A 21,580-nucleotide genomic window follows, 5' to 3' on the forward strand; every position below is an offset into this window, starting at 1 on the left:
TGTAAGATAGCAGTAATTGATTACATGCATAGTTTATCAGTACACCATTATACAACATCAATCATTGTTACTTTGTAAGATAGCAGTAATTGATTAAATCTTTGGCACCCTTTTGCATAAAACAAGCTGCTAAATTTGTAACAATTGAGGTTTTAAATTTGATTTAGAAGTTTCATCTTTTTTTTCTCAAACCCATAAGAAATATAGATTAAAAGATGAAGAAACATAAGTACATTACCAATGGGGCTTCCTGTTGGGGAACATGTTTGAGACAGTGCCTTGAATTGGAAACAGTTCACGCATCTATCACATTGGAGCTATGGTATCATGATGAGAAGAGGGACCAACATTTTTTTTTCAGTGAAAACAAGCTAATATCTTTTATCTATTAAAAATATTAAAATTTAATTAGCATGATAATAGTAAAAGGGATTGATCAAATATAAGGAATCTAACTCTAACTATGTGTTAGTGTTCTTCGTTGAGGATTTTGATCTTGAAATGTTTGAAGATACTCGTTAAAGATTATCCGATAATCAAATTTAATATTTGATCTTAAATAGTTTAAGTGTAGTAAATGTTAATAAATAAGTATTTTATTAGTTAATTTATTCATAAAATAGTTAGATCTTATATTACACAAGTCAACAAATTAATTATATGAGAATTTGAAATTTGATGACAAAATAAAATTATTTAAACTATTAGTATATGCAGTATTTAATGTTGGTTTAAAAGTCATATAAGGGTTACTTATGGTTTAAAAGTCATATAAAGGTTTAAGATAATTTTTATGAGAATCAACAAATTTACCATTTATACACTTTGTCAGAAACAGTGTAAAATTCTTTTAGAATGTGAGTACCCATATTTACTTATTCTAAAATTTAAATTCATACCAATGAAAATTTAAAATAAAGTATGAAAAAAATTGTAACCCAATGATAATATATGAATATATATCCAAGTTGCTTCTTCTGTTATAGACTTGAGTGGATGCTATATTTCCATAACACAAAAATCTATTACAAATTTATTTTTTCACTATATTTTTTAAACTCCAAATTTTCGGTTCGAGAATAAAGGGCAACTTTAAAAATTTTAAAGAGAACGAGGTGCAAGTCACAAGTTATGAGGTGGAGTAAGAATTTGCCTGAAATCAGTTATGAACTTTGAAGAAAGTTCTATATTTTTTTGGGTATATGCACATTTGATTAGAATATTGGGCATGTACGTGTATCAGTTTACAAATAATTATGATTACAGAAGAATGAGTAATATGAATATGAATATGAATCAAAACGTATTTCAGGGCTCAAATGATGGTGTTGGATCAGTTTCAGGAGGATAAAATATCTGATACAACTTTCTGTCAATGATATTCCTGTATGGATCCTCCTCCCTCTTCTTGATCAAGTATTTCAAATTGCTTTCAACTTCTGACTTAATCTGCAGGTACATTTGGTTGGCACTTTCTCTGTCTTTTAGCATTTTTTCCATGCCTTTTGTTCTTACGGGCTTCCCAAACAGAAAGTAAAAGCGACCTGGTATTTTGGGTACAAGCACAGGAAAACAGAGATTTTGGTTTGCTACCTCACCACTTCTCCCATCTCTGGATTGCAGAAAACACACCAGTGCCTTAGTTGTGAATGAAAATTCCGTAGTTTGGAAATATAAGATATCAGATATATTAAAACATGGTTCTCTCTAACACTCTTACTAATTGAAATTCATTAAGAATGGAAACTTTTAGTAAATTTTACTTCTTAATTAAAAATTATTCCACCTAATTTTGTAATTTCTAACCAATAATAAAGTGTGTAAACTCCTCTTCATAAGTGATAAGTGTGAATGTGTAGTGCTTATAATGGAGAAGATTGAAAACTTTGAAACTTAATTGTTGTTTAATGTCAGAAATTACCTTAATTTAAGAATTATTGAATCAGATTATATATTTTGAACCAGGAAACAAAAGAAGAAATTTAATCCCAACTTTTGTGTAAATTTCATATGAATGTGAAGCATTGGAAAAAAGAAAACAAAGACTTATAAATTAGATCACAAGAAGAAGTAAAGAAAGGAAATTTAAAGGAAGCATCTCGCTAAAGCTAGAAGATTCCGCTCAGGCGAAAATGATTCAGATTAAGTTAATGGTGCATAACTAAACTCGCTCAGGCGAGAATGTTTCCCCCAAGCGAAAATAGCACCGAAAGATCTCGTCTAAGCTAGATTAACTCGCTTGAGCGAGATCTCATTAAATCAACTTTGGAACAGAGTTAAAATAGAAAAAGAGGAGAGAAAAAAAAGTGTTATTGGGAGAAAATAAGAAACTTTGTTCTTAGGAGAAGAAGTTGCTTAGATTAGCCCTTCTTATGTAATTTAGATCAGGAATTAAGCTTGGGTTTTTCCCGGATAACAAAATTTTGGTTAAAAAAGGATTATTTTTCTACACATTTCATTATATATGCAAAGGTTAGTTGTTTGGCCCTGGGTTTTCTCACATCCAACTTTATTAAACATGCCTCAATCATCCCCATGTTTGATTTTGTGATGCAAATTAACTAGAGAATGAGGCAACCTCAATTAACTCTTCAGTAGTGAAAGTGTCTCAAACTGTTTTAAGGTTTCACACTCTCACTTGGTTGACTAATTTTAATTTCTCATTTGTTCTTAATCATTGCTTTCAACTATTTACCTTATCTCAATTTTTATACATCACTATCCTCCCTCAATTTGAGTTATGATTTCAGTCACATATTTTTTTCAAATTTAGTCATTGATCAGTCTATTTAGTTGTTCTAATTTAGAACTAGGGTTTGATTTTTTTTTCCAAAATTTTTTACTATGACTCTTCATAAACAAATTAAGTTACCATCATCTATCTATGTACAAAATATGCAAACATTAACCCATTACTAAATTAAGTTTGCAACCAACAAAAGTTAAAGTAAAAAATATTAAACTAAACTCAACTTAGTAAATTAAAGTTAAACAAAATGATAAAACCAGTTTTTGTTCATGGGAAGATAATGGTATCAATCTCCACTTATGATTCTCTGACAAAATCATCATTCTAGAACTGGTTTGAATCTTCATCTACTGTTCCCATTTTGTGTGCATGTTTTGTATTGAAGCCAGTAAAATCTTCCATTCTAGTTGGTGCATCTCCAACTCTAAACGATCCTGCATCCCCTGAAAAAATTGTGCATGTCCCCAGGCCAAGATAGATAATTATTAAATTCCATGAGTGTCATCCACAGATTATTTTGACCTTGAGCAGAACCATGGTAGAGGTCTTGTTGGATGTACATTATGCCTAGAGACATTCTGCAATTGAATGTGCTTTGTTGAGGATCTGATGTATTCCATCATGTCATAATGATTGGAGTTGAAGGGTGTTGTTGTGAAGGGACCACATAAGGTTGGTCTTCAACCTTAACTAGATGTGGTTGTTGTTGGACTTCTACATTGATTAATGCAATTTTAATCAATAAATTTTTTATCAATGGAAAGTTTGTTTTTTTACTGTTGGGTTCACTGCCACCCCTGGACTTGCACAAAGAGTTGTGATGAGTGCTGAAACCCCCAAAGAGCCTTTGCCTTTTTCATTATTCTTACTAATTTATAAATTTGATTAGAAATTATTTTAACCACATAATCATCTCTGATGATGGAGTGGAGTAAAGCAAGTGACATCTTGTCAAATTTAGATTAGAGACATGATATATATGTACAATATTAGTTAATAGAAAAATCATCCATACCTAAGCTAGAGTCCTCTTATCTTTTAATCCTTAGTGAGTTTCCAATGACTCCTAATTGAAATGATCTGTTTGGAATCTCGTGAAACTTTTAGTGTTTGATAAATACATTCAACATCATCTAGTAGTGCATTTTCTAAGAATTGGTTGATTGCATTTCTGTCACAGTGAATTCATCTACCTTTGACTTTGGCTTTCAAGTCATTTGGACCTTCAGTCCAAGCATATGTATAAAATTCAAGAACTATAATTGGATCATACTTGAGATAAAGATCAGCCAACTTCCTCCAATTTCTTTACAACAACTCATTCAATGAGTCAAATTCTTTAGGTAAAAGTGTCACTTTCCTTTCTGAAATGAAAGACCAAATTTTCAACTAATAATATCTTTGTTGCTTGTCTTTACATGGCTCGATATTTCTTGGTGAATACTCTATAGCTATTTTTCCTTTGTTAAAGCGTGTTGGGTTACATCATGCATACCAAGTGTTTGTTAAAATGCCAATAATATAGAGTTGGCGACGACTGAGAGATGATTATGCTTACATGTGAAAATGGGTCGCACACACGCTTTAACAAAAAGAAAAAGAGTTATAGTTGATTCACCAAGAAATATCGAGCCAAATAAAGACAAGAAACAAAGATATGATGAGTTGAAAACTTAGTCTTTCATTTCAGAAAGGAAAGTAACACTTTTACCTGAAGAATTTGACTCATTTTTGAATGGGTTGATGCAAAATAATTGTAGAAAGTTGGCAGATCCTTATGCCAAGTATGACCCAACTATAGTTCTTGAATTTTACACAAATGTTTGGGCTGAAGGTCCGAATGACTTAAAGACCAAAGTCAAAGGTAAATGGATTCACTATGACAAAAATACAATCAACTAATTCTTAGGAAATCTACTACTAGATGATGTTGAATGTACTTATCAAACACTAAAAGTTTCATGGCATGGACTAAGTGAAAGAGCTATTGTACAAAAAGTTATATATTTCAAACAGATCATTTCAGTTAGGACCTACGGGAACTCACTAAAGATCAAAAGAAAAGATATATAGACTCTAACTCAGGTATAAATCACTTTTCTGCTAACTAACATTATACCTATAGGTTATGTCTATAATCTGAATTTGTCAAGATGTCACTTGCTTTAATCCATCATGAGAGATGATTATGTGCCTAAAATCACTTATGATCAAATTTATAAATTTGTAACACTGGAAATTAGAAAGAATGATGAAAAAGACAAAGGGCTATTTGTGATTTAGAGCACTCATCACAACTCCCTGTGCAAGTCAAGGGATGACAATGAACCCAACAGTAAAAATCGAACCTGCCATTGATAAAAATTGCATAAATCCTAGAGAAGCCTAACAACAACCACACTTTCCACATCTAGTTAATATTGAAGACCAACCTTTTGCAGTCCCTTCACAACAACACTCTTCAACTTTAATCACTATGGAGCACATGATGGAATACATTAGAGTCTTAACAGAGCACATCAAACTGCAGAATGCATTCAACCATAAGGGTATAGTGTACATCCTATAAGACATCTACCATGGTTCTACTCAAGATCAAAATAATTTGTAGATGACACCCATAAAATTTAATAATTATCTATCTAAGCTTGGGGACAAACACAACTTTTCAGAGGAGGCTGTAGCATCTGGAATTGGGACTAGAGTTGGAGATGCACCTGAAGTGGAAGATTTTACTGGCTTCTATGCAGAAGATGCACCAGATATGGGAGCTAGACCATCTGGAGCTACAGCAGATGAAGATTTTAACAAAGAGTTGGTCTAATTCCCATTTCAAGTGCATCTCCAACTCTAAACGATCTTGCATTTCCTGAAAAAATTGTGCATGTCCCCATGCCAAGATAGATAATTATTAAATTCCATGAGTATCATCCACAAATTATTTTGACCTTGAGTAGAAGTCTTGTTGGATGTACATTATGTCCAGAGACATTCTACGATTGAATGTGCTCTGTTGAGGATCTGATGTATTCTATCATGTCATAGTAATTGGAGTTGAAAAGTGTTGTTGTGAAGGGACTATATAAGGTTGGTCTTCAACCTTAACTGGATGTGGAAAGTGTGGTTCTTGTTGGGCTTCTTCTTCATTAATGCAATTTTTCATCAATATATTTTTTATCAATGACAAGATTGTTTTTTTTACTGTTGGGTTCACCGTCACCCCTGGACTTGCACAAAGAGTTGTGATGAGTGTTGAAACCCCAAAGAGCCTTTGATTTTTTCATTATTCTTACTAATTTATAAATTTGATTAAAAATGATTTTAGCCACATAATTATCTCTCATGGTGGAGTGGAGTAAAGCAAGTGACATTTTGTTAAATTTACATCAGAGACATGACCTTAGGTACAATGTTAGCCAGTAGAAAAATCATCCATACAATGTTAGCTAGAGTCCTCTTATCTTTTCTTTTAATCATTAGTGAGTTTCCAGTGGCTCCTAACTGAAATGATTTGTTTTGAATATACAACGTTTATACAATAGCTCTTTCATTGAATCCATTTCGTGAAACTTTTAGTGTTTGATAAGTACATTATTTTAGTGGATTTTCTAAGAATTGGTTGATTGCATTTCTGTCAGAGTGAATCCATCTACCTTTGACTTTAGTTTTCAAGTCATTCGAACTTTCAGCCCAAGCATCTGTGTAAAATTCAAGAATTATAGTTGGATCATAGTTAGGAAAGGATGTCAACTTCCACCAATTTCTTTACAACAACCCATTCAAGGAGTCAAATTCTTCAGGTAAAAATGTCACTTTCCTTTTCTGAAATGAAAGACCAAGTTTTCACCTCATCATATCTTTGTTATTGGTCTTTACTTAACTCGATATTTCTTGGTGAATAACTATAGTTTTTTTTCCTTTGTTAAAGCGTGTTGGATTAACACTAGTTGTACATTTCCACATGTAAGCATAACCATATCTCAGTCAACGCCAACTCTATATTATTGAAATTTTAACAAACACTTGGTATGCATGATGTAGAATACCAAAAGTTACGCATTCAATGTCATTATAATACATCATGTATACCAAGTGTTTGTTAAAATGCCAATAATAAAAAACACAATGGTTTTTAATATTGACATCGACTAAGAGATGTTTATGCTTACATGTGAAGTAAAATGGGTCACACCAAATCCATAATTAGTATTAATCCAACACGCTTTAACAAGAGAAAATAGCTAGAGTTGATTCACCCAGTCCACCAAGTAATATTGAGCCAAGCAAAGACAAACAGCAAATATATGATGAATTGAAAACTTGATCTTTTATTTCAGAAAGGAAAGTAACACTTTTACGTGAAGAATTTGACTCCTTTTTTAATGGGTTGATGCAAAGAAATTGAAGAAAGTTGACAGATCTTTATCGCAAGTATGACCCAACTATAATTCTTGAATTTTACAGATGTTTGGGTTGAAGGTTCGAATGACTTAGTGTCCAAATCAAAGGATGTAATCAACTAATTCTTAGAAAATCCACTACCAAATGATGTTGAATGTATTTATCAAACACTAAAAGCTTCACGAAATAGATTAAGTGAAATAGCTATTGTACAAAATTTATGTATTCCAAACAAATCATTTCAGTTAGAACCCACGAGAAACTCACTAAAGATCAAAAGAAAAGATATATGGATTCTAGCTCAGGTATGAATCACTTTTCTGCTGGCTAACATTGTACCTATAGGTCATATCTCTCATTTGAATTTGTCAAGATGCCACTTGCTTTAATCCATCATGAGAGATGATTATGTGCCTAAAATCACTTATGATCAAATTTATAAATTTGTAACGCTGGAAATTAGAAAGAATGATGAAAAAGACAAAGGGCTCTTTGTGATTTAGAGCACTCATCACAACTCCCTGTGCAAGTCAAGGGATGACAACGAACCCAACAGTAAAAATCGAACCTGCCATTGATAAAAATTGCATCAATCCTAGAGAAGCCTAACAACAACCACATGATGGAATATTGAGCACATGATGGAATACATTAGAGTCTTAACAGAGCACATCAAACTGCAGAATGTCTTCAACCATAAGGGTATAATGTACATCTTACAAGACCTCTACCGTGGTTTTACTCAAAATCAAAATAATTCGTGGATGACACCCATGAAATTTAATAATTATCTATCTTAGCTTGGGGACAGACACAACTTTTCAGGGGAGGCTGGAGCGTTTGGAATTGAGACTAGAGTTGGAGATGCACTTAAAGTGGAAGCTGGAGTGGATGATTCTACTGGCTATTATGCAAAAGATGCACTAGAAATGGGAGCTAGACCATCGGAGTTGCATCAGATGAAGATTTTAACCAATTCCAAAATTATGATTTAGTCACAGAGTTGGACAAAATCATAAGAGATTGATACCGTTATCTTCTTATGCACAATGAACAAAACCTGGTTTTATCATTTTGTTTAACTTTAATTTCAATATTAATTTAGTTTAAGTAGTTTAATTTAGTAAGTTGACTTTAGTTTTAGTATAATATTTCTTACTTTAACTTTTGTTGGTTGCAAACTTAATTTAGTAATATTGACTAATGTTTGCATATTTTGTGAAATTTTGTACATACTGAAAAAATGAATAGTTATAGTAAAAAATTTTGGAAATAGAAATCAAACCTTAGTTCTAAATTAGAACAACCAAATGGACTGATCAAGGACTAAATTTGACAAAATTTGTGGCTGGAACCATCGCTCAAATTGAGAAAGGATAGTAATGTATAAAGATTGAAATAAGGTAAACAGTTAAAAGCAATGACGAAGAACATATGAGGAATTAAAATTACTTTGGGATTCAATTACTTTCCTTGAGGACAAACAAGATTCTAGGTTGGAGGGAAATTGATAAGTGTCAATGTGTAGTATTTATAATTTAAGAAAATTGAACACTTAGGAACTTAATTGTTGCTTAATGTCAGAAAATTACCCTAATCTAAGAATTATTGAATCCAATTATATATTTTGAACAGGGAAACAAATGAAAAAATTTAATCCTAATTTTTGTGTAGACTTCAGATGAATGAGAAGCATTAGAAAAAAAGAAAGCAGAGACTTATAGATTGAATCACAAGAAAAAGTAAAGAAGGGAAATTTAAAAGAAGTGTCTTGCTCAAGCTAGAAGATTTCGTTATGGCAAAAATGATCCAAATAAAGTTAATGGTGCAATAGTAAACTCACTCAGGCGAGAATGTTTCGCCCAAGCGAGAAAAGTCAATAATAAGTTATATGGGCCTATGAGAAATGCTAAGAACATTTTCTCACACCCCTTGGAACACATTCTTTCTCTCTTGTACTAGTTGAAATATAAAATCATAAAAATTTGTGGGTACCAAGTGTTATTCCATAAACCTCTCATGGTTTTATACTTTTCAACAAATTTTAACTATAAGGAGGAAATGTACTACAAATGGTGGTGTTAGCACTACTTGTAAGGCTATATCTTATTTGACTTTTTGTTTTAATTATGAGTTCAACAATAAGCAATAAACATCATTGAGATGGAGAATACTTACCTAAACTTAATTGAGTCACGATTCATTTCTCTTATGCTATCGTTGACTATGGGGATCTTCATTAAGTCGTTGTAGTCAAGAAGCATCTGCACAATTCAAGCAAAAATGTCCAATCAAAAGGTAAGTACAATTAATCAAAGATCAAGAATGCAAGAAAAAACAATTATTTTATTCTCATTCTTAGAGATCTCACATCAACTAGATATAAGAACATTTTATATAATATAAGTGCAAACATCACCTTATAAACTGGTTTGTTAATATTGAGTTAAGCTTAAAATTCCCTTCTTAATACTAATTCCTCTTTCCCACCCCAAACATTTTCATTATTCAACTTGATTTTTCTCTAAACGTTGAATGAGACATTTAAAAAATGAACATTCCTAACATATTAGAAAAAGGAAGGAAAGACTATGTTTGTATTGCAAAACTTTCATTCGGTCCTTCTGCATTCAAATTGATGAATTTGTCATCCAACCTCTAAAAATATGTGATTTTAGTCCTTCTTTATACTTAAACTCATATTTTTTTACCATCACAATGTTGGGGAAGGGCACATTTTTTTATAATTTAAGGACTAATTTTCAATTTGAAAGTACAAGAATCAAAACCAAGTTTGATGAAAAGTTTAGGGACTAGAAATATATTTTTCCCAAAAGAAAAGGCTGAATAGTCATTTAGATCCTTTAAAGTGTATGCTGCCTTATATTAAATCCTTAAGAGCATTGAAATTAAAATTTAGCACCAATGTAAGATTTGTCTTTCATGTTAATTTTTTGTATGGATGATGTTTTAGCTAAGAGAATTAGTTTGCTGATGTGACACGTTAAATGACATGTGAACTGCCATCTATCTTGCCAAGTTGAGGACAAGGTGGCAATTGACATGTTAATTAACGTGTTATGTCAGGAAACTAACTATTACAAAAGACCAATGTGAAAGACGAAACTTATTTTGGGTACTAACTTTTAATTTCAATGCTTTTAGAAAGTGACATACAGTATCAATGAGTCAAAAGGCTATTTAGCCAAAAGAAAAACGATCTTCTGATGAAAAAATCTACACCTCCATTTACTCCACTTTTAACATTGACTTTAAAGGCAGTGAAATCAAGCATACTATTATATTCTATACTCAAAGAGATTAAAAACTAGACAAAGGATTTTGATATCATTTTGTGGCTGGCATCTATGATCCATCTTGCAAATGATATTGATCCAAGCAGAATGGACAGGCTAAATTATGCATGTGATGTGACTCCTCTAAATTGTGCAACTTATTTTAGAAAGAAAGTAACAAATCTTGGTTGTTAATAAAAGAAGTCAATGAGCAATATGGTGTGCACATATATAACAAACCATGAGTGTATTGAAATATTAAGCATTGATTTTCTCAGCAATAACCAAAATTACTTCACTCGTACTGACTTTAGAAGAGCCTCCCACATCCCTAAAGTATGGTGGTTAAAAAAGAGAGTGATAGAGAAAGTAGAAACCTACTTCAGCTATATCATCTTCCCCCACAGCTCCAAATGGCACAATTGTGGCACCAAATCGTGCAGCCATTCTCACAAATTCAGGATGATCAGGCCAAATCAACTTGTATTCTTCCCCCTAGCAATTGGGAGTTCAGTCAGTTTTAAAGTAGAAGCCACCATCACATAATAGTAAATGCTGATCCCAAAAATTGCACATAGAAACATCAACTGTATGTTTTAGTAATGTGATTGCATAAAGTAACTGAATCATAGATGCTATGCTACATAGTTGGATAAGAAACGTAGATAAAACAATAAAACTTATGTACCTTATAATGGAGAGCCTCACGGGCACCACCAGGATATAGGAGAACATGTGACTTTGTTGAAAGTAATTTGAAAAGATTGCTTGCTGAAACAGGCACCCCACCAAATATCTTCACCCAATCAAACATAGAAAACTCAGATGATAAACTCTCCGTTTTAGGCATGAACAGCTCCGGATGGGCTATTCCACGAAGGGCAATACCTTTCTCACTTAAAAATTCATCTGTAAGTGAGATAAGCTCTAACCCCAACAACATATGATAACCAACATATAAGACAGGACCTTCTTCTGGAACACCAGAGAGACCTTTTACAATCTTTCCATCCTCCAAGGTAGAGAAAAATACAGATCCGGTAACAGAGCGAAATGGCCTACCATCCACATTAGTAGCATGTCAGCTTTAAAACTACTATTCTCATTTGTTTGGAAACAAGTGCTAGTTAAACTGTTAAAGAAGATTATTGAAGTAAGGCTGACGTAAATTGCAGGCTTGAGCCTAAGAGAAGTAGGATTTAAGTGTAGGTTTCGCATTTACTCATATGAATACACATACACCCATCTGTAAATGACTTTCTCCATTTAGGTACTATGTATTAGACTATCAGTATAAACAAACAACTAGAATGGGTGGAGGCAGAGGAGTGGCTAACAGCACACGAGAAAAGATAAGCAATTTAATGAAAAATGCCTTTCTTATCTTATACAGAATCAGAAACTTCTGTCGAAATTATTAGATACAACTGAGAATAAGCAAGGAATAACAAAAGATGCACATGAAGAGATCAAGTAAATAACAGTAGTCTAACAAATCAAATTATGGGGCCCATATTTTATCCATGATTCTAGTTGCAAACCGAGTGCATTTGGCTGCTGCCACAAAAAAGATCTGGCTATGTTCAATATACAGCAAGTTTTACCATAAAAACTGCACATTATGCAATTACTATTAAATTCACTACGCCCACAAGCTTCTATTTGCAAAACATTATGCATAATGATTTTATAAAATATGGCATGAAGCCCACGAAAGATCAGTATAGCAGGTCACAAAGACTAAACTCTTTCACATTAACACTGTTATAACCAACAGCATAATAGAATGTTTTCAGTAAATGCAATACAAGCTTGTATAAGATTTTCTTGGTATTTTCAACTAATATTTATGATGTGCATTAAGAGGATTTCCAATGGATAGTTGGAAACTAATCCCTTTTGAGGTAGAAAAGAACGCCAAAATGGATATAAGCTCTCTTATAAATGCCTTGTTTACATACATACTGTGAACAATCGATCACCTAGTCAATACGTTTAAAGAACTAGCTATCTTTGAACCAGGCCTTGCTGGTTTTCAACCCATATTTATGTATGCATGTATGTACACCAGTACACATCTCAAATTTAAAATTTAAACCATATTATCTTCTTGTACAAAATGCTGAATTCTTATTTAATGCTTTTATAAAATTGAATTGATTAGTAGATATCTAAAAACTTAGAAATCAAATCATAAACTACAAGCAAACTAGCAAGTTTTCCATTCATTACACTGGTACTTTTAAATTTAAATTTAAAATATGGGATAAAAATGCACAAATTGTATACAATGGTAAAATCACATCTTAAGAACAAATAAAGATTAAATTGAGATTTCTTCACCTTCAATAATAAGAATTCTATATTGTTAGAAGGAATAAACTAAAGGGATGCCTTTTTTATAGAATTGAGAAATAAAACACGGAAATAAATTATTTGAATCAAGAAATATAATCTATATCTCAATCAATTCAATAGAGTGAGTCAAAGATTCAAATTCAAATGACTAATAGTATTTGAGAGAGAGAAATCTGAAAAGATAAAATGAGATACTCATGAGTATATCTTCAAAGTCTTTTCATTTAAGAATGAATATGTTAGAGATCTCACATCGGCTAGAGATAAAGACATTTTCATAATATATAAGTGGGTGCAAACCTCACCTTATAAACTAGTTTCATAAGATTGAGTTATAAACTTAAAGTTCATTTCTTAATATAGTATCATACTCATTTAGAGTTGTCCTCAAGGAGCTAAGATAGCCCAACGGTTAAAAATATAGGAAATAAAGATAAAAAGGAAAACATAAATAAAGCTTATGACAAAAAGGCCCTAGTAGCCCATTATTGCATTGCAGAGGAGGAAATTGACAAGACTTTGAAGTATGAGTCTACTAGGCAAGGTGAGACTTGACAAAGAACATAATATTGTCAAATCAATGCAACAAAGACATTAACTAACAAGAGCAACCGCCACCAGGCTTGGTTTTGTTGTGTGCTGGTTTTATGCAGATTCAGGTTTTGGGACTGCAAATCTGTCCTAATAAATATAAAATGGAATATGCACTTAATTATAACATAATTCTTCTGATTATGCAACACTCCCCCTCAAGTTGGTGAATGTATATCTATCATTCCCAACTTGCAAGTAAGATCTTCAAATTGTTTTGTGGGAAGTCCCTTAGTAAACATATCTGCCAATTGGAGTCTTGAAGGAGAATGTACTCAGTGGCTATAAGACCATCATCCAACTTCTCTTTAATAAAGTGTCGGTCTATATCTACGTGCTTTGTTCGATCATGTTGAACCGAATTGTGTGCAATACTGATAGCGGACTTATTATCACACGCCAAACCCATAGGAGCTTCATATTTTATTTTTAGGTCATCAAGTATGATCTTCATCCATAAGAGTTCACACACCCCTTGAGCCATGGCTCTAAATTTGGCCTCTGCACTTGATCTTGCAACTACATTTTGCTTCTTGCTCCTCCATGTCACCAGATTTCCACCCAAGAACATGCAGTAGCCTGTGGTGGATCTCCTATCAACAATCGATCCTGCATAGTCAGCATCAGTATATACTTTCATGGATAAGTTTTCCCCCTTGGCAAGATCCTGAAAAACACAATGGGAAGGGAAAAATACCACTGCACGTGCAGTGGTATTTTCAGGATCTTGCCAAGGGGGAGAACTTATCCATGAAAGTATATACTGATGCTGACTATGCAGGATCGATTGTTGATAGGAGATCCACCACAGGCTACTGCATGTTCTTGGGTGGAAATCTGGTGACATGGAGGAGCAAGAAGCAAAATGTAGTTGCAAGATCAAGTGCATAGGCCAAATTTAGAGCCATGGCTCAAGGGGTGTGTGAACTCTTATGGATGAAGATCATACTTGATGACCTAAAAATAAAATATAAAGCTCCTATGGGTTTGGCGTGTGATAATAAGTCTGCTATCAGTATTGCACACAATTCGGTTCAACATGATCGAACAAAGCACGTAGATATAGACCGACACTTTATTAAAGAGAAGTTGGATGATGGTCTTATAGCCACCGAGTACATCCCTTCAAGACTCCAATTGGCACATATGTTTACTAAGGGACTTCCCACAAAACAATTCGAAGATCTTACTTGCAAGTTGGGAATGATAGATATACATTCACCAACTTGAGGGGGAGTGTTGCATAATCAGAAGAATTATGTTATAATTAAGTGCATATTCCATTTTATATTTATTAGGACAGATTTGTTAGTGATTTGATTTGTAAAGCTTTAAACACCCATTATTTCTTGATTTCATTACCTATTATTTCTTTCCTTAATTAGGTTGTAAAACAGTCTATAAATAGAGACTGTAATCACATTTGTAAAATATCTCAGAAATATATTTCATCTATTTCTTTCCACTAGTATCTTTATCTAGTTTAAGGTTTTGAGTTAAGTGGTGTATCGCTTAACTTTGATCTAATTGTTGAATGCTTAATTAGGAGTTTTTATGTATAAGGGTTGGAACACCCCTAAAGTGTTTCTTTTAAATTCTATTAATTCATTGCTGATAAAAAAAAAAAAAAAACTAACAAGAGCAACAAAAAAATGAACATAATATAGCCAAATCAAATTACCCAACCACTTGATCCATTGCATATCTGAATTCTGTCATACTGGGAGGAATGAAATCCCTGACCAAATCAGGCCTTCGCGAAGGACGGTACATGCAAGTTCCCCTGATGATGGTCAATAGACCAATACCATCTTCCTGCACTTGATAATAAGTTGTTATCACTGAAGCTATATAGGAAGTAAGTCTGCAACTAATATAGTTAAACTTAATACAGCAATATAACATGGCTAGCGAGTTCATGATGCAAAGGACTGTGTTAAGGTTATGCAGAAAGTAAAGGCTTTAGAAAAACAAAAAAACACATCCTTTTGTATGCCTATTGGTCCATGGACAAGTACTGAAATTAGAAAATGCTCTTTACAGCATTTGTGATTATAAGATTCCCTGAAAGTAATAAACATAGATAATTTAATAAAGTATTAAAAAAATACAAAATAAGATAAACTCAAACTTTTCGAAAGCAATCCTAGAAAAGAAAAAAGAAAAACTTTACAAATCAATTAAAATGAAAATTATGAAGAGAAAATCATCAATTTGGTCCTCCAAAGTTTCATGCACCCAAACATTAGTCCTCCAAAATATTTATACGCCAGATTGGTCCCTAAGATTTTTTTACTACATTGTTCTCCAAAGATTGTCACCACTTTAACCCCTCAAAGATTTGATACAAATATTATTTGTGCACCCTTAAATCCTCCATAAGGATTAAAATGGTGATATAATGCAATAGTCTACCTATTATAGGAGTCATCAAGTGAAAGAATTATCTTATTATAGAAGGGACTACTTTCGACCATTCAAGCTTATATAGATGTGAGAACATTATCTTATCATAGAAGGTTGAAGGAACCAATTTCGGCCACTCAATCTTATGTAGATGGTCAAATTTAGAAGTTACATGGTCGCTAGAAAATATCCTCAACTTTATAGATGATAGTTGAAAGCAGTCTCACTTAACACACCCGGGGTTATCAAGTGAGAGCATTATCTCAAATTACCATAGTTGCAAGTATATACATTCACTTCACGTACCAGGAGAAGGGTGTGTCCACTGTCCTTAAAGACACGAACTTTGCAGTTTGACAATAATCCCGCAAGTCTTTTAGCTTCATTTACGCTGGGTAGCAAGTTATCCTTACCGCTAGAATGGAAATTTTGTCAGCATCCAATGGAAAATATTTACTAGAAAGCAACTTATACATCTTAATTATATATGAACACGAGAGTCTCAAAATTTGGGTGAGAAAATGTTAAATTCGTACACAACATTGTTGACTCGGTTAAAATGTAAGAGCTTAAGTCATAAATCAATAAATTTAAGTTAGCACAAAAGATCCAATACAGCATTGACCTATAAGAATATGAGAACTATAAATCTGAACCATACTACCATACAAGCATATATACATTATTGATCTACTACTAGGTTATATCGTTCTGTAGGTTATTGTGGCAGAATTCTTGTATTATATTACAATAGCCACATATATTAGGTTGGGTTGGTAACATGAATCAAACAAAGCCATAACATATTGCAAGTACAAATTTAGCTTTGTGAGGCAATTAGAAGAACGTTTGTGAGATGAAAAACAAAACTATACAACGCAGTATTATAATGTGAGGTGTAAATTCTAAAGAGAGTAAAAACCTAGCAAGCACAAGTACTTCAGCTTTAACGGCATGAAGACGAGAATTAGCATATGCAGCAGCTGATTTCAGAAGTTTCAGCTTCCAAAGAAGAGTATCCCTTGGTATAACGTTAGCCAGCTCCTGACAATACATAATACAGTTAAATACAGATGCAGCTGAGCATAATCCCATATTATATGAACTTCGTAATATTTTGTCTAGAAAATAGAACAACAGAAAAGGATAGAGGAAAAAGGCAAATACTATTATAATCTAGAAAATAAGAGGGATAATTAAACAATCACAAGTTGAAAGAAAAAACTTCATAATTGTGTACATGCTAGTGTGTGTTACAAGAGGTTAGGAGCTAAATCCATCCAAAAGCCTGTAATTATTGTCAATTAGCTAAACTTAGATGCAATATAGCCCTAAACATTAAGAGATATAGAGAGAAAGACCAAGGACAGAATATTAAAAGCTTCTTACAGGAAGACATGGCAGTAAGGCAGTAAGGTTGTGTGATAATTGTTCAACTTTTTTGACAGGAGGAAGTCTATTTCCAATATTGACTGATGCCATCTTCACTGGATCGCCTGGTGTCATTAAATATAACAGTATATATGAATTAATGAGATAATATAAAGAACAGCAAGTTTGTTATGATACTGATATCAACTTATCTTCTTGAGACCTCATTCTATTGAATCAGAACTTAGAGATTAGGTTCTGTTCCCCTATTGTTTGTTATCCTCCTAGCAATGTGCTACAGAAGTGTGTTTTTTTATCAGCAATGTGCTACACTGGTGTGTGTGTGTGTGTGAGCACATACTCTGACATCTTTAGTTGTTGAATACAATTCAGTCCCACATACTTTATAAAATTCATTTGAAATAGATGTAATTATTTATTAGGCATAATTCACAAGATATAGAAAAATAAGAATTGGATTATTATCCATAGAATTTGCAAATGAATTATATCTCCATGAATATTCATATGTAACAGCTAGAATCTTAAGAAAAATATTATTTACCCATAATAAAACTAAGAACAAAGGGAACAGCAACATGCAGTTCATCAGGTAAAGCCTCCAAGATAGGAAACAAAGGTTGCAACTGAGATTGGCCAAAGGATGTAGCTGTCATTGAAAAAGGTATATTGTCAGATTTAAGTTGAAAATTGACAAGACATCACCAACTAAATACATTAACAATTGACAAAAAGGAATACACTATTGATAGAATCACCTGGATTGGATAATATCAGTACCAGGTCAACTGTTGGATTGTGAGCAGCAACAGCAAGTGCTAGACTTCCACCAAACGAATCACCTACCAGATAGATTGGTTTATTTGGAAACAAAGCATGTTCGAGCTTAACAGCTTCTCCAACAAGTTTCACCAGCTCTTCAAAAATTTGAAAATTAAAAAGGAAAACTCTCAGATTAAGTATATAATATGGCTTCGCTAGCATGTTTGAATTTATTCATTTATAAAATTTTACAATCAAGATCATGTTTAGGTTTGCATAATTCTTAGGGAAAGACATCTTTTAGTTTGAAATTTCAAACAAAAGGATAAGAAGACAATGTGAATGGTTGATAAGTTTTCCTTTTTTATTTTAAGATTACTAGCAGATAAGCAAGATTCCTGAGATTAGTTAGCCATTGGCAGTTCAATCTGTTCCAGATCACAGAAAGGGTTTCTGGAAGGGAAAGTGGGAGAAGGAGGAAATCCCTCCAATCTAGGATTGGATTCTGATTATCAGAGTGCCCAAAGGAAGAGTCACTCAGTCACCCAATTCAGAATTCCCATAATGTTTCTCATAAGATCTATTTTAACCATCTACTTCCTTTTTGTTTAAAATTTGAAGCATCGACATGCTTAATTGAATTTTATGCTTCAAATTTACGACTACCCCACTTATAAATGTTCAATGGGTACATGAGCTGCATCACATTTGAACTATGCCAATGTAGAAGTATGTTTCAAGAGCATTAAACAAATTGAAATTGAGAAGTTCCAGATGCTTCAATAAAAATGAACAACTCAAATTAAGCACTCTCATATCATCAAAAGCAACAAAGAACTTTCAAAAGTTGACAAAAGCATACATTAAAAAGCAAAGACCTTCAAATGGTGTTCGATCATGAACTGGGACATGCAAGCAACGAACTTCAAAAACCCTGCATTACATAAAGTAAAGATCAAAAGAGAAAGCGAAATAAAATTACATGAACCAACATAGAATAATTGTTCTAAACAATATAACAAGCATATCCATCAAGAAGCTTAATATTTCATCAACCTTCAACAAGAAGGACCAAAAAAATAAAATCAGACCATTGTAAAACTGAGTAATATCTCAGACATACAATTTCAAAATGCTAAACAAACGCAATTTTAAAGTAGTTTTCAACTAACTATTAAAATACAAAAAACAACATACTTCCCAAGAGCTTGATGGTGCAAAGTGAGACCCAGTCCCGTGCCATCCATCCCTGCACGAGTTAAACTAGAGAAATTTCAACACTCTACATTTTCAATTTCAACATTCAATATTTCAACATTAAGAGTTAATACACAATTTCAATTTGGGGTTTGAAAGTAGCAACTAGTACCACTCTGTCACCTAAAAGTTTTCATCTATACAAATCATCAGTCTTTGCGAATGAAACTGTTTTCAGGTTAAACACTCATTCACACTTACTCAAATATACGTAGATATACACACTCTGATTTCTGAGGACCGAACTTTCAACCAATTTATTACAATTCAAAGTTTCCAAGATTGAAAACAATCAACCACAACTGTAAAGTTAAATATGGCCCAATATCAAAGAAACCCATTCAATCCAGTGTTTTAAAAGCATGCAAAGAAACCCATCCAACACTAACAATCTCACCTATTAGTAAATGTTTTTCTTCTTAAATTACAAAATCACAAGTAAGGTTCATTAAACTAAGAAGTCGCGCACAAATTTCTTTTATTGTCATCTCCATTAAATATTAGCAGAAAAAAGTGTGTCAGAATAAAGAAGCTATGTTACTAAAGTATAAAGAATGAACGTGTCACAAAAATGTTTATAAGGAAGACAATTTCATGGCTAGAAGCCTCATGCAAACATATCACACACAGTGAATGCATGAAGTTCAGAAGTGTAAATTTGTACCAGGTAAAAACAGAAGAGTAGGAGAATCCTTCAAAGGGGGGCCACATTCAACTGGGCAAAACCACCGAGGTGGGCCTCCATCTGATCTGCAAATCTCCTTAGCAGCGGCAAAGTAATCCTCCACGCTCCTTCTCCCATACCCATCATCCCAAAGCGCTGCCAAACCTTCTGCTTCACCCTTCTTCTTCTTCTCCTCAACTCCCAACAACCGCACCTTCGTTTCCTCCTTAACCAACGAACCACCAATATGATTCTTCTGCGTCCCCACTACCACCGACGAAGATCCATTCACAGACTCCGACGACAACACCGTAGAGCCTCCACCCTCCAAACTCTGAGCCCGAACTCCAAACCGGTGCCTCGTAAAGCACCTTACAGAACCAACGGGCGAGACTAGAAAACCCCCAACCGAGGCCATCACAATTCACAGTGATTGAACTGAACTCACTCACCCAACCCAACTAATGTTCACTCTTCTGTTGTCATTGTTATCACCACACTTTCCGATGCAGAGAAGAATGGACCAAGAAAAGAAAAGAAAAATGGTGGTACTTTTCTACACTTGCACGCGGTTCTTGTTATGCATGCTTCTGAGAGTTTATAGTACCAAAGAAACAAAACAAAGAAGTCGTGTGTTGTTTGTCGTGCAAGGGCGCGTGGGTCACATGTTTGGGTTTTGATCAGCGGAAAAGGCTGAAAAAGAGTGAACGAATAATAGAAGCGAAATTGCAGCAACACACACGGTAGGAACGGAGCGCGTAGTTACACCCGCGCCATACCACGAAAATCGAAATGACTTTAGGTTGGGGTGTTGTAAGAAACTGTGCCAGACATAAAGATAACAATGATTCTTGTTCCAGCGAACGGCAATGAACCACGTGGGATTTTATGGGATTTTATTATTCTTAAAAGTAATATAAATTAAATCATTAGGACCCAAAAAATAAATAATATTATGACAAGAAAAGGTAACGGACATTCTTTTCTGAAGAGAGATATTATTACTATTATTATTAGTTAGCAAATAGTTATTATATTCCATAATTATGTGTTACTTACGTTCTCCAAGTGACAACCGCGGATCTAACCGAGATATTTTTCAGATACTATATTATATAATATGACTATCTCAACAGTAATACACATTTAATAATGTTGTAGACTCAAGAGTGAGTTTTTAATATTGTAGGGTCATGCAAAACTAATTTACTCAAATTAATGAATCATTTGAGACAATTGATGCTACGAAGAGTTTGTGGTCATAAACATAATACAAATAATCACTTCACATGGGTAATCACTTTGATCGTGATAGTAGATTTATAAAAAACTGTCATATTTTATATTTGTTGGTTCGAGTAACCAGTATAATATAGGATTAGTTCTGATTGATGAGTGAAATCAATGATGTTAAACACTTTAATAACAGACAAATAAGCAGCGGCAACCACACAAGAAAGACGTTTATGGTTTGTATTTCGCTTGTTATACGGCTTCTCCCTCCCTCCAACAAGATCGTTGTTTATTTCTTCCTTTCGTTCCACCCTTTCTTTCATTTGAAATTCTCTCGCTTCCACACTCGCACTCAAACGCAATACTCTTACAAAATTACCCTCATCAAAATTAAAAAAAAAACATCACTCTACGAAAGTCTAAGTCTATGTTAATGGATAAAAGGTGTTAACAAAATACTTTTGATATAAT

The 21,580-nt window shown here is 33.3% G+C and overlaps 1 protein-coding gene across 3 annotated transcripts; it reads right to left on the reverse strand.

The window, feature by feature from the left end:
* Positions 1-1,148: 1,148 nt before the first annotated feature.
* On the reverse strand, positions 1,149-20,961 carry LOC137831745 (phytyl ester synthase 1, chloroplastic). 3 transcript variants are annotated; one of them, XM_068639545.1, is made up of 13 exons: positions 19,877-20,961; positions 19,153-19,204; positions 18,834-18,889; positions 17,952-18,110; positions 17,738-17,842; positions 17,191-17,297; positions 16,724-16,845; positions 16,108-16,216; positions 15,077-15,210; positions 11,135-11,504; positions 10,828-10,941; positions 9,329-9,414; positions 1,149-1,612 (listed from the first exon to the last, which is right to left on the reverse strand). In XM_068639545.1, exons 1-13 carry the CDS (start codon positions 20,292-20,294, stop codon positions 1,309-1,311), a joined length of 2,136 nt encoding a protein of 711 aa, XP_068495646.1. In that variant the 5' UTR covers positions 20,295-20,961; the 3' UTR covers positions 1,149-1,308. The 3 variants fall into 3 exon arrangements, with proteins under 3 accessions (XP_068495646.1, XP_068495647.1, XP_068495648.1); XM_068639546.1 differs by having other exon boundaries at positions 1,149-3,192; positions 19,877-20,747; XM_068639547.1 differs by having other exon boundaries at positions 19,153-19,218; positions 19,877-20,524.
* Positions 20,962-21,580: the final 619 nt, after the last annotated feature.

Source organism: Phaseolus vulgaris, chromosome 6 (genome assembly GCF_000499845.2).
Source record: "Phaseolus vulgaris cultivar G19833 chromosome 6, P. vulgaris v2.0, whole genome shotgun sequence".
NCBI classification, from domain to species: Eukaryota; Viridiplantae; Streptophyta; class Magnoliopsida; order Fabales; family Fabaceae; genus Phaseolus; species Phaseolus vulgaris.